Raw genomic sequence first — 12,838 nt, forward strand, 5'->3', positions numbered from 1 at the left:
AATCTTAAAACAGTAAGAAGACAAACATAAACTATAAACATAATAAAATTTAGTATGTTAGATGATAACTGCTATGGAGAAAAGAGGATAAAGGAAGATCAGGAGTGTGAAGGGGGTGGGGCAGGCTGGAGAAATAAATAGGGTAAAAAAAAAAAAAAAAAGAAATAGGGTGATCCACATAGGCTTCAATGAAAAGGTGACATTTAATCAAAGACTTAAAGGTGGGGGAGTTAGCCAAGCCAACATCTCGGGGTGAGAGCATTCCATGCCTAAGCTACAGCCAGTGCAAACGCCCTGAGGACAAAGTGCCTGGTGTTTTCAAGAAACAGGGAGGGCATGGTGATGAAGTCAGAGCGCTAATGGGCCAGATTAGGGAGGCCCTGTAGATGACTGTATGGCCCTTTCCTTTTGTTCTGAGTAAAAGGGGAAGTCACTGCAAAGTTTTGGGTAGAGGGATGACATGATCTGATGTATGTTTTTTAAGAGATCCTGACTGTTGTGTTGTAAATAAACTGCAGAACACTAAGGCAGATCTGCTAAGAAACTACTGCAGTGATCCAGGAGAAAGATAGCATCTTATTCCAGGCTGAAGCACTGGAGGTGGTGGGAAGAGGTTGGATTCTGGAAATAGTTTAAAGATAGAACCCCCCAGGATTTCCGGGAGTCTGAGAGAAAGAAGTTGAGTCCAAGAACTGAAAGAATAGTTTCCATCAACGGAGATGGGGAAGGCTGCAGGTGAGGCAGTTTGAGGCTGGGTAGAGACGGGTTTAGTTTGAAGCATGTTAACTTTGAATTGTCCGTTAGATATATAAGGAAAAGACAAATAAGCGCCGGGCTATTCAAGTCTGGAGTTTAGGAGAAGTCTAGGAGAGAGAAAGAACTTTGGAAATCACTGAGACTGAATGAGCTCAAAGCGGGTGTGTATACTGAAAAGAGTCAAGATGGGAAGACTGTCCTAGGGGCACTCTATAGTTCGGAGAAAAGGAGAAATCAGTAAAGCAAACTGTGAAGAAAACTGGCGAAGCAGGAAGAAAACAGAAACAAAATTGGTGTCCTGGAAGCTAAGTGAGGCAAGTGTAATTATTGGAGGAGTGAGGACGTTTCCGGGTCAACTAACAGGATGCGTAGAGCACCTTCACACAATCTCTGCTGCCAAACAGACCCTACTCATTCCATCTATGTGGTCTTCTCTCCACTACCGAGATCCTCCACAGAACAGTCTGGACCGGGCTGCTGAGGGAGTGGAAGGCAAGCTGGGGACAAAGCACAAGGTGGGGTGGGGGTTGTGGGTGTCAGCTTGCCTTCTGCTCTCTCACCACTGCCATACTTTCCTTTTTCTGTGGCTTATCTCCTTTGTGATTTAGAATTCTTTAAATGCTAGCTTGAGTACCACAGTTGTAAAGATTAAGGGTAGGCCCCCTCCTGGAGTTGCCATCATTTTCCAGAGGATCCCATCCCTCCACCACTTTTAGGAAGATCTCAAGTAAGGAAAAGTGAGAGCTGCATCCCTCTTTCCTCAGCATCCAGTTATCACAGAATGCCAGAGCTGCAAGTGACCTCAGAGCTGCGAGAGATAAACCAAAGCCCCCATTTTTAAAGATAACGTGAAGGCAAGAAGGAGACGGTGTCTTTTCCGGTTCATGCCACGATCTGTCGATAACTATGCGCGTCCCTGCCCGGAGAAGAAACAGGGAGGAGGAAATGAGGAAAACGCTGAATCACGGATCGTTGTCTCAGCTCCTTGAGGTCCCGTCGGCCGCGAGGCGGCGAGGCCACCGTCCAAGCCGGGCCGGGTCTGCCCCTCGGCTTCGCCAGCCAGAGCGGCAGCGGCTCAGGCGCGCCGCGGGCAGCCGCACGGGCCTTTCCTGCGCCGGCGCCGGGGGCCTCCTCCACTCTCCCTCGGCGCTGGGAACATGGCGGCGGTCGCGGGGAGGGCCCTGCTGCGAGGGACGGTGCGGGGGCTGTTGCTCCCGCGACTCGCACGGGGCACCCCGGGCCCGGAGCGCGACTTCAGCCTCTCTCACAATCGGGTGAGGGCCAGCTCTGAGCTCTGGGGGTCCTCGCCTCAGGTGGGGCTCTTTACGCCCGAATACTGTTCTGGGGGGCCGCGGCCTGGCTGTGGCGGGCTATCCGTGTGCCGGCGGCTGAGGGCGGCAGGGGGTTCTCCGGGAGACTCGCTCACCCTCGCTCCCCGGCTGCCAGGGCACGGTCATCGTGGAGCGCTGGTGGAAGGTGCCGCTGGCCGGAGAGGGCCGGAAGCCGCGCCTACACCGGCGACACCGGGTCTACAAGCTGGTAGAGGACACGAAACACGGGCCCAAAGGCAGCCTGGAGCTCATCCTCACGCAGTCGGTGGAAGGTAAGGCCCGGCAAAGATACTTCCTATCTTAGGCTGGCTCTGTTTGGCATCAGCTTTTCCCTGCCGTCCCCTCTTAGCTGTTTCTCGTCCTTTCTCTACTTTGTAGAAATGATCTCTGTATTTGAGAGGAAGAAGCCATAGAAAGGACTATGGTTGTGTCCTTGCCTTCCTGCATAGAAAAAGAAACGTGAATGCAGCAACATCAGTAACAGTGCGTGGAGGGAAAAGGAGGCTTAACAGCATGTGCTACAATTCCTGAAATCCTGTTACGGGGGCAACTCTCACTTTGTACAGGGAATATTAAATTTCGAAATCAGGCCCTAAGAAACTAATTAGAAGTTTTTAAGTGTTGTTCTTAGTGAACATTTTTTTCTGGGAGGAATAACCGCTATGAGAGAATGATAGGTGCGTCTTTCTTTGATCCTCTCCTCCTCTTTAGGTACTCCTAGGTAGTCTGATCCAGTGTCTGTTCTTATTGGCAGGACTTGGAGTCCGGGGTGACCTGGTCTCAGTGAAGAAATCTTTGGGCCGGAATCGACTACTGCCTCAAGGTCTGGCTGTATATGCATCCCCTGAAAACAAGAAACTGTTTGAGGAGGAGAAATTGGTGAGCGCAAAGGAAGGCAGAGGGACTTGGAGGAATAGAAACCTTAAGAGTTCATCTAGCAACTTCCTTTTCTTTGCTGTCTAACTTAAAAATGAAATAGGGATTAGAAGAACAGGAACCCAGAAACTCAGCCTATATCCAGCATAGTAAGTTCGATATTTATCATGGACTCATTTTTCTTTTCTTTTTTTTTCATCTTTAACTTTCTTTTCTAGCTGAGACAAGAAGGAAAATTAGAGAAGATCCAGACCAAGGCAGGTGAGATGGTGAGTAAAAACATAGAAAGTTGTTACTTATTTGTCACCTAAGGAGTCACCAATTTCTTCCTGAGAGGCTCCTTGATTTCCCTGAAATCTCCTGATTTCAGAGACAAGTGTAGGAGAAAGAGGAAATGTCTGGCTGCCATAACTGGTATTGAGACCTCCTGGGAGATCCTAACTTGTTGGGTGAAGTGCCCTAGCTTATCGAGAAAGGCTGCAGCCTGATTACTAGGGGACCCATGGAAAAGTGTGAGATGAGGGCTCTGTCTCCATTGATATTTACAGACAAGTCTCAGAGAACATAGACACATGAGAACGTGATCAGTAAGCTCAAGGCAGTAGATTATAAGAATGACATAGATCAAAAAGGTGATTGGAGAGGGCTTTTCTTCAGACGGGATTGAATTGGGCCTTGTGGGTTTAGTAGACTTTGGAAAGGCCAGGAGGGTGGGAAAGGTATTAAGGGGAGAAAAAAAGTACAGGTGGTTCAGGCATGTTTTTAACATGGAAAGTAGACCAGTCTAGCAAAAGCAGAGGACTTATGTAGGGTAATATTACAAAACATGTGGCTGGAAAGGAGGTTGAGGTGAGACTTGTAAAACATTTTGAATCCTCAGCTAATGAATTTATACTTCATTCTGTAAGCAGGGAGAAGTTATTAATGGGGTAGGGGTAGGATTGAAGGGCCAGAAGTATTGGATTAATATGGTCTCTGAAAGTCATTCTAGGGGACGCCTGGGTGGCTCAGTCGTTAAGTGTCACCCTTCAGCTCAGGTCATGATCGCAGCATTCTGGGATCGAGCCCTGTGTTGGGCTCCCTGCTCAGCGGGAAGCCTGCTTCTCCCTCCCCCACTCCCCTTGCTTGTGTTCCCTCTCTCGCTGTGTCTCTCTGTCAAATAAATAAAATCTTTAAAAAAAAAAAAAAGAAGAAGAAGAAAAGAAAGTCATTTTATCCTGGGGCACCTGGGTGATTCAGTCGGTTAAGCGTCCGACTCTTGATTTCCTCTTAGATCATGATCTCAGGGTTGTTATATCGAGCCCCACTTCGGGCTCTGTGCTCTGCGCGGAACCTGCTTAAGATTCTCTCCTTAGGCCCCTCCTCACTCATGCATGCTCTCTCTCAAAAAGAAAAGAAAAAGTCGATCTGTCCTGAGATCTACCACTGATCCCCATTGATAGGTCTAACTTTGACATGGCCTGTTTCTCCTTGCTTAGGAACAACCAGGTATAGGTGACCCTCTCCTCCAAAGTTTCACTAAAACACCTTCCTACAAAATCAGCCGTGAGACAGTAAGAATGTTTCTCTTTCCCAGTCATCTTCTCACCTGTATGCTTGTGAAGCAGAAATTGTGCTCTTTTCCTGAACTCAGACGTTGTGCCTCTTGCTAACATGTTTCTTCTCCTTTGATTGCAACTCTAACCTATTTCCTGTTTATAATTTGTCAGACAGTGAAATTTCTGAGAAGCTGTCACCTGGAAGTGGGGATGAAGAACAACGTCAAATGGGAACTAAACCCTGAAATAGTCGCCCGCCATTTCTTCAAAAATGTGAGTGTTCCCACATACCACTGTGCCTCTGAGGGTATAAGCTTCCCCTGGGAAGGAGGCCCAGAATTGATCCCTTTGTTAGGAAAGAGTGTGATCATACAGCTTAAGTTAGGGAAGGTGTTGTTGGTTGGTTGCAGGAGTTGTGGGAGAGAAATGGCTAAGGACTAAGGGATGTCAGAATTTGAAGATTGATAGGAAAAGATGGTGTTATCATTTATTTCCTCTCTAGCCAGGGAAAACCTAGAAAATGTGACTCACTGGGGAGTTTGTACTTTTGTGGATACAGTGATTTCAGGCTCAAGACCTGTTTCTCTTTGGTGAATCCTCCTCCCTTTCTGAGAAATTAGACTGAGTTTCTCTGCCACTATCTATGGAGGTCTGTGCCCTCCCATGGGATCAGCCAGGGTAAACTCAGTTTTATTCATTCCTGTACAGGAAATTCCAGAACCTTCTTTGAGGTTGCCTACAGTTGCATCAATGTAAACAGAGCTTCTTTTGGTTGTGACTTTTTGCAGCTTGGTGTTGTGGTCGCCCCGCATGCATTAAAGTTACCAGAAGAGCCCATTACGCGGTGGGGCGAGTACTGGTGTGAGGTGACGGTGAGTGTTTCACATACCGCCTCCTTTTTCTGGCTGGGTGAAAAGGTGGGAATCGGTGGTAGTAGCTCTTTTCTGCCCAGCTGACCTCTGAGGATTCCTGTCGTTCTGTGTGCAGGTGAATGGACTTGACACTGTGAGGCTACCTATGTCTGTGGTGAACTTTGAGAGGCCCAAGACCAAAAGATACAAGTACTGGCTAGCCCGGCAAGCTGCCCAGGGGGTGGTCCCCACCAGCTCCCAGACGATCTGAACCTTCTCTCCCTCAGAAGCAGAAGAGCAGAATCAGAGGAGCAGTGAGCGACAGTGGGCCTGCACGCTGACACCACTCCCAGCTCTGACCAAATAATGGAGTTTTAGAGAGCACGTGGGGACATGGGCCTAACCTGCATGGCCACATTGACTCGTCTGTATCTCCCACCTCTGTCTTTGGCTGTTAGCACATCGGCCTTACCTGGGCCGTCCTGCTCAAGGAGTACCAGGCTGTAGATTTGATAAGCTGAATAGTAACAGATGAAAACAGTCTAGATCCTGTTGAGCCTGGAATTTGCTGGAACAAATGGGAGAGCTACCCATTCTCTCCAGTACTGGTCCCATTTTCATACATACGGAACATTTGCATCACAAGAGGAAATAAAGAGGTTGTGCTCTTTTTATTTTTGGGTGTTTTTATGACAGTGATATGGTATGCACTACAGTTACTTTATGCACTTATGACTTAACACCACACCTTTACAGTTTTCTTAGCTACAAATGGTGCTGTGTATGGTCATTAAGTGTTTGTGTGCATGTTTTGATAAATTTTAACTTCTTTTTAATTTTCAAATTTTTTTGATTGTAGTATGCTTGACACACCATGTTACGTTAGTCTCAGGTGTACAGCATAGTGATTGGATAATTCTGTACGTTCTGTGCTTACCTAGGTATGCCGAGGCCGCCATTTGTCACCATGCAATGCTATTACAATACCACTGACTATAGAGCTTGTGTTCTTTTTAGGTGTTGTTTACCAGTCCTGAGTAGACTGGGGATAGAACCTCCAAGTAGGTTGTCCTCTTGAGCTATGGGGTTTGGTGCTAAAAAGGAAGGAAGAAGAGGATGCATTTGCAGGCTACATCCCATAGGTGCTGTGGGCAAAGAACTTAACAAGCTGATCTGGTATGTCTTTGGTCTTAAGAGTTATTTTTGTTAGGTATATTGATAAAGTCATGAATATGAATAAGTACAATGGATTCTACTTTTCTAAAAGGGATCTGAATACAGCCTAAGGGTAATTGTTGGAGAAAATGAAGCTGAGATGAAAGAAATTTAAGGAGAACTTCTGTTTTGTTTCTATAACCAGCTCCTGAAATTATAAAAAAGATATCTTGGTCTCTAGACCAGGGTTATGATATAGGGCTAGTCACTGGGTAATTATGGAATAGGTATCTTGATGGGAGATAAGGGAAGTAGCTCTGCATAAATTCAAGGTCCATGAGTGGAAAAAAGACCCAACTGTTGACAAATGGATTATGCTAGTCACTCAAATATAATGTGATGTCACACAATTCAGGAAGGGTATAGGAGGGACCATTGCCTCCGCTGTCCTTACCAGAAGCTCAGAGAGATGTGTTTCTGTCATAGTGTTTGAGCTCATCTACCACTCTGAGTTAAGTAACTTTCATTCACATGAGGCCAGCCTCACACTTGCCAGACTCCGTAACTCAAGTCCGCCACTGGTGGTGGTTGAAATTGATCTCCATCCCTGCTGTTAAGATGAAAAGCTCATTTAACACATCTTTCCACACCACCACCGTCAGCATCATAAAGCTCTCTGAAATTGCCTGAGCAACAGGCACAACATTCCACACAGCTAATCCCAAAGTGTTTCCATTTTAATTTGCTATAGTGTGAGTTCCTGGTGAAACAGACTGAATTGGAAATTTGTGTGCAGGAAGTGTATGGTGGGGGAGTCAAGGAAGCAGGACTGTGTAGAGGGGGGGAGGTTGAGCTGAGTGGTCTCAACAAAGACCTTGGTCAGTCCCTCACACTCAAGCTAGGATAGCTTTGCAGAAATGTGTAACCTACTGAGGCAAGTGGCCAGACATACCCCCACATGGACCAGGAAAGGGCCATGTGCTCAGGTGACTTGACTTGAGGCAAAGGCAGTTCCCAGGGGGGGACTCAGATGGGAGCTGTCAGCGTTCTCAGCAGCTTGGGAAAGGAGTGCTTCAGTCCTGGACTGGGAAATTGGGGCCGCACGCTGTCTCCACTACAGTCCACCTTTTGGGCTCTTCAGATCCATTTACTTCATAAGTTCTAGAATGATCCCTTCAGGATTCTGATGGGCCCCTTTTCCTGGGAAAACTAACAGAGGAAGGTCTGGGATAGCTCACAGCCCCTGCTGCTATAGCTTGTCCAGTCTGCAATGGGTATTTATCCTCTCCCACCTCTACTCCCCATTTAGATTTCTAGCTACACCCCCTCAACTTGTACTTCTGGTCCAAAGAGTTTACCTGATAAGGTACCTGGTCATTGTGCCCTTTGCAGGCCATGACTACATCTGTCCCATTTATGATCAAAATTGATACATGTGTCAGAACACTATTCCCAAGTGTGGAATATGCTGTCTGTCTATAGACCCCAAAGAGGTTTACCAGGCAGTGTGTTTCCTTCTTAGTAGTGAGATGGGAGATGTAAAATTTCCCCTTTACTTTGGAGGGAATGTCCTGGCATGGTCCAGACCACTGGACCTCTAAAAATGTCATGAATATTTGCAGGTTTATATACCACCAGTCTCTAATGTACTTGCCATTTCTTGCTGGTCCTGTACAACGACCTTGATGTCATCAATGTGGTAATGTGATACTCTGTGGAATGCCCAGATGGTCCAGGTCATAGGATGACAGGGTGGGAGGGTTTACATGGTCCAGGTGCAAGACTGTAAATATATATTACTGCTCATCCCACTAGTGAAGCAAACTTTTTATGATCCTCCTTTCTTACAGAGATGGACAGGAATATATTGTTCAGATTAATGGCTGCCTATCGTGTACCTGAGGCTGTGTTAATCTGCTCTAGCAAAGACACCACATTTAGCACAGCAGAGTACTTGTCGAAAATTACTTGTTGGTTGAGATCGCCATAATCCACTGTCAGCCTCCAGGAAATGTCTGGTTTTACCAGGGACCAGACTAGTGAATTAAATGGCTTTATGATGGGACCACCATCCCTGCATCCTTTAGGTCTTCAAGAGGGCCACCGATGTGATAGTTTTTTTGTTGTTGTTTTTTGTTTTTATTTATTTGACAGCGAGAGCGGGAACACAAGCAGGGGGAGCGGGAGAGGGAGAAGCAGGCTCCCCGCTGAGCAGGGAGCCCGATGTGGGGCTCGATCCCAGGACCCTGGGATCATGACCTGAGCCGAAGGCAGACACCTAACGACTGAGCCACCCAAGTGCCCCCTGATGTGACAGTTTTAATTATCTTGGCCTGAGATGGTGGAGGCAGCTTCAAGAGTTTCATGCTGGTCTTCTTCACTATCTCTTACCCTGTCATGGTTAATGTAGTTCTGCCAACTATCAAATACTTACCCATCTCAGTTACCCACTGAGGACCAGTGAAGTGACCGCTAGGTGGATCTATGAACCCAGCAGAACTACGGAGCCAGACCTAGTCTGGAATACATTTGTCACCCTGTCCCAGTACACTGCCGCTCTAACGGGGCCATACGCTTCAGATCTGTGGACATCAATATCAGACAGGACCCTGTAGCAGACAGTTCTTCAAATGGTCGAATATTCCTCTTTTTCCAGTGTGTATTGTGCAAATGGCCATGAGTCCTTATGGGAGAAGACTGGGGGGATTACGACCTCACACACTGGTCGTGCTGTTTCAAGGCCCTTTCTCCTAGGGGCCTAGCCTCTTACATCTGTTCCCGCCGAAAACCTGGCTCAGAAATACCTCCGCTTCCACCCATGAAGTGATCTCAGCTACAGAAATCACCTTCCCACTATAATTAACTAAAAACACAGACAAAATTCTACATGTTTGGATACTGAAAAGGGAAATAAATGAGGTGAGCCCCTGATTGTCTCAGTTTATGGCCTAGAAGTAGTTTCCTACACTGTAGTATAGGGAACAGTGCAGAGGGGGAACCTAAATAAAGCCAGAGATTAGAGCTGGTGGAGGATCATGAAATTCCGCCTCCCCCGCCCATGCCAAAGCAGTTCACAGAAAGTTAGACAGGAGTTTAAATTTCGATTCAATCTCATAATACAAAAATGTCCAGGCTCCGATAAAAAGTCTCATCATGGGTGCGCTTGGCTGGCTCAGTCGGTAGAGTGTGTGACTCTTGATCTTAGGGTGGTGAGTTCAAGCCCCACACTGGGCATAGAGATTACTTAAAAAATGAAAAATAAAGTTGTTACATATTAGGAAAAAAAGTCTCTCATCGTACCAAGACCCAGGAAGATCTCAAACTGCATGAAAAAAGATAGCAGGTGCTGATACTGAGATGAAAACACAGTCACCAACAGGATCTAAGCAACACAGGACACTCCGCCCAACAACTGTGGAATAGACCTTCTCTCATGCTCCCACAGAACATACGCCAAGATAGACCATATCCTGGACCAAAAGACAAATCTCAACCAATTTAAAAATGGAATGATACAGGGGTGCCTGGGTGGCTCAGTCGTTAAGCGTCTGCCTTCAGCTCAGGTCATGATCCCAGGGTCCTGGGATCGAGCCCCACATCGGGCTCCCTGCTCTGCGGGAAGCCTGCTTCTCCCTCTCCCACTCCCCCTGCTTGTGTTCCCTCTCTTGCTGTCTCTCTGTCCAATAAATAAATAAAATCTTAAAAATGGAATGATACAGAATGTGTTCTCTGATCACCATGGACTCAAAATAGAAATCAACAATGGAAAGATAGGAGGAAAATCTTACAATACTTCAAAACTAAACACATTTCTAAATAATCCATGGGTCAATGAGGAATTCTGAAGGAAAGAACTTAAATGCATTGAACTGAATAAAAATGAAAACAACATAGCAAAATTTGTGGCACACAGCTAAAGCAGTGCTAAGGGAAAATTAAAGCACTAAATGCATACATTAGGAACGAGGAAAAGTCTAAAATCAGTCATCTTAAGTCCCATCTCAAGAACCTAGAAAAGGAAGAGCAAAGTAAACCCTAAGCGAGCATGAGCAAGGAAATAAAAATGAAAGGAACCAGAAAGCAATGAAATTTGTAAAAGAAAAATAGAGAAAATCAATGAAACAAAAGAGCTTGTATTCTGAAAAACATCAATAAAATTGACAAACCACTAGCAAGACTGACTAAGAAAACAAACTACAAATATTAGGAATGAAACACAGCGTAGAGACTTTACAGATATCAAAAAGATGATAAGGGAACACTACGAACTCTATATGCATAAATTTGATAAGTTAGACAAAATCCTTGAAAAACACAAACTGCCATAACTGACCCAATATGAAATAGATCATTTGAATAGCCCTATAACAATTAAGGAGAATTAATTCATAATTTAAGGCCCCCCTCTTCTCCCCCAAAAAACTCTCAGACCCAGATGGTTTCTCTGGAGAATTCTACCGAATGTTTAAAGAGGAAGTAACACTAATTCTATATAATTTTTTCCATAAAATAGGAGGGAATACTTCCCAATTCATTTTATGAAGCTAGTATTATGAAAATAAACAAACCCCCAGCAGTACCAAAAAAAGTACAGTCCAATATCTCTCATGAATATAAATGCAAAAAATCCTTAACAAAGTATCAGCAAATAGATTTTATCAAATTATGGTAAAATTGGGGCGCCTGGGTGGCTCAGTCGTTAAGCGTCTGCCTTCGGCTCAGGTCCTGATCCCAGGGTCCTGGGATCGAGCCCCGCATCGGGCTCCCTGCTCTGCGGGGAGCCTGCTTCTCCCTCTCCCACTCCCCCTGCTTGTGTTCCTGCTCTCGCTGTGTCTCTCTCTGTCAAATAAATAAATAAAATCTTATTAAAAAAAAAAAAAAAATTATGGTAAAATTTATATACCATGCTCAAGTGGGGTTTATTCCAGGGATGCAAATCTGGTTCAATATTCAAAAATCAATCCATGTAATCTATCATATTAACACCCTAAAGAAGAAAAATCACATGATCATATCAATTGATGGAGAAGAATCATTTGACAAAAGTCTATACCCATTCATGGTTTTTAAAAAAAAAAATTCTCAGAAAAATAGGAATATAGGGAAACTTCTTCAACTTGACAAGAACTACAAAAAGTCTACAGTTAATATTATACTTTTTTTTTTTAAATACAGTGTTTTGGGGTTTTTTTTTAAGATTTTTAATTTATTTATTTGCCAGAGAGAGAGAGTACAAGCAGGGGGAGTGGCAGGCAGAGGGAGAAGCAGGCTCCCCGCTGAGCAGGGAGCCCGATGCGGGGCTCGATCCCGGGACCCTGGGATCATGACCTGAGCCGAATACAGACACTTAACTGACTGAGGCACCCAGGCGTCCCAGTTAATATTATACTTACTGGTGAAAGTCTGAGTGCTTTTCTTCTAAGATCAGGACAAGGCAAGTATATCTGCTCTCACACCCCTCTTCTTCAACATAATGCTAGCAGTTCTAGACAGTGCAATAAGGCAAGAAAGGGAAGACAAAAAAAGAAAAAATAAAACTGTCCCCATTTACTGATGACATGATTGTCTATGTAGAAAATCTCAAGGAATCTGTAAAAAACAAATTCATACGCGCACACACACACCACGTGGACACCAAAATTAAAAATACAATACTCTTTAAAATTGCTCAAAAATATGTAGGTATAAATCTAAGAAAACACAAGATTTATGTGCTGAAAATTACACAATGTTGATGAAAAAAATCAAAGATCTAAATAAATGGAGAGACATACTGTGTTCATGGATCAAAAGACTCAGTATAGTAAAGATGTTACTTCTTCCCCAAATAGACATGCAGGTTTAATGTAATTACTATCAAAATCCCAAGATTCTTTGTAAACATTTACAAGATTGTCCTAAAATTTATGTGGAAGGCAAAGGAACTAGAATAGCTTAAAGAATTTTGAGCAAAAAGAAAAAAGTGTGAGAAATCAGTCTACCCAATTTTTAGATTTATTTTACAGCTACAATAATCAATGCTGTGTATAACTGTAGGTGGAGGGATAGACACATAGATAAATGGAACAGAATACAGATCCCAGGAACAGACTCACAAATATGCCCAAACTTTTTTTTTTTTTTTTGGATGAAGTTACGAAAGCAATTCAATGGAGGAAAGATAGCCTTTTCAACAAATGCTAGAGCAATTGGACAGCCATAGGCACAAAATGAAACAACCTACATCTAACACCTTATACAAAAATTAACTCAGAATGGCCATGGACCTAAAAATAAACTAAAACTATAAAGCTTTTTTAAAAAAATAGAAAAATTTCAAGATCTATGAAGA

At 44.4% G+C, this 12,838-nt stretch overlaps 2 protein-coding genes across 6 annotated transcripts in view; one reads left to right on the plus strand and one right to left on the minus strand.

Moving 5' to 3' along the window:
* The window catches only part of RIIAD1 (regulatory subunit of type II PKA R-subunit domain containing 1), a 35,764-nt gene that overhangs the window by 1,669 nt on the left and 21,257 nt on the right, over positions 1 to 12,838 (minus strand). The window contains exon 5 of one of the 3 annotated variants that reach the window (XM_032397006.1): positions 2,371 to 2,528. The exons of 1 other annotated variant lie outside the window; for it this stretch is intronic. The gene's annotated coding sequence lies outside the window, so the exon portion shown is untranslated. Of the gene's footprint in view, positions 1 to 2,370; positions 2,529 to 11,861; positions 11,993 to 12,838 lie in introns of those variants that run through there. One more of the 3 variants, XM_032397007.1, reaches the window with a different exon arrangement.
* MRPL9 (mitochondrial ribosomal protein L9) lies at positions 832 to 6,026 on the plus strand. Of its 3 annotated transcripts, XM_032397001.1 has the most exons (8): positions 832 to 1,271; positions 1,521 to 2,069; positions 2,203 to 2,359; positions 2,842 to 2,966; positions 3,182 to 3,232; positions 4,673 to 4,774; positions 5,290 to 5,373; positions 5,489 to 6,026. In XM_032397001.1, exons 2-8 carry the CDS (start codon positions 1,914 to 1,916, stop codon positions 5,621 to 5,623), a joined length of 810 nt encoding a protein of 269 aa, XP_032252892.1. In that variant the 5' UTR covers positions 832 to 1,271; positions 1,521 to 1,913; the 3' UTR covers positions 5,624 to 6,026. The 3 variants fall into 3 exon arrangements, with proteins under 3 accessions (XP_032252892.1, XP_032252891.1, XP_032252893.1); XM_032397000.1 differs by having other exon boundaries at positions 832 to 2,069; XM_032397002.1 differs by having other exon boundaries at positions 834 to 2,030.

Source organism: Phoca vitulina, unplaced genomic scaffold (genome assembly GCF_004348235.1).
Source record: "Phoca vitulina isolate PV1807 unplaced genomic scaffold, GSC_HSeal_1.0 scaffold96, whole genome shotgun sequence".
Lineage (NCBI taxonomy): Eukaryota > Metazoa > Chordata > Mammalia > Carnivora > Phocidae > Phoca > Phoca vitulina.

Coding starts and splice junctions, on each gene's coding strand:
- MRPL9 (XM_032397000.1), top strand. CDS start 1,914: ATGGCGGCGGTCGCGGGGAGGGCCCTGCTGCGAGGGACGGTGCGGGGG. Junction 2,070..2,202: donor TCTGGGGGTCCTCGCCTCAG/GTGGGGCTCTTT, acceptor CCCGGCTGCCAG/GGCACGGTCATCGTGGAGCG. Junction 2,967..3,181: donor TGTTTGAGGAGGAGAAATTG/GTGAGCGCAAAG, acceptor TTTCTTTTCTAG/CTGAGACAAGAAGGAAAATT.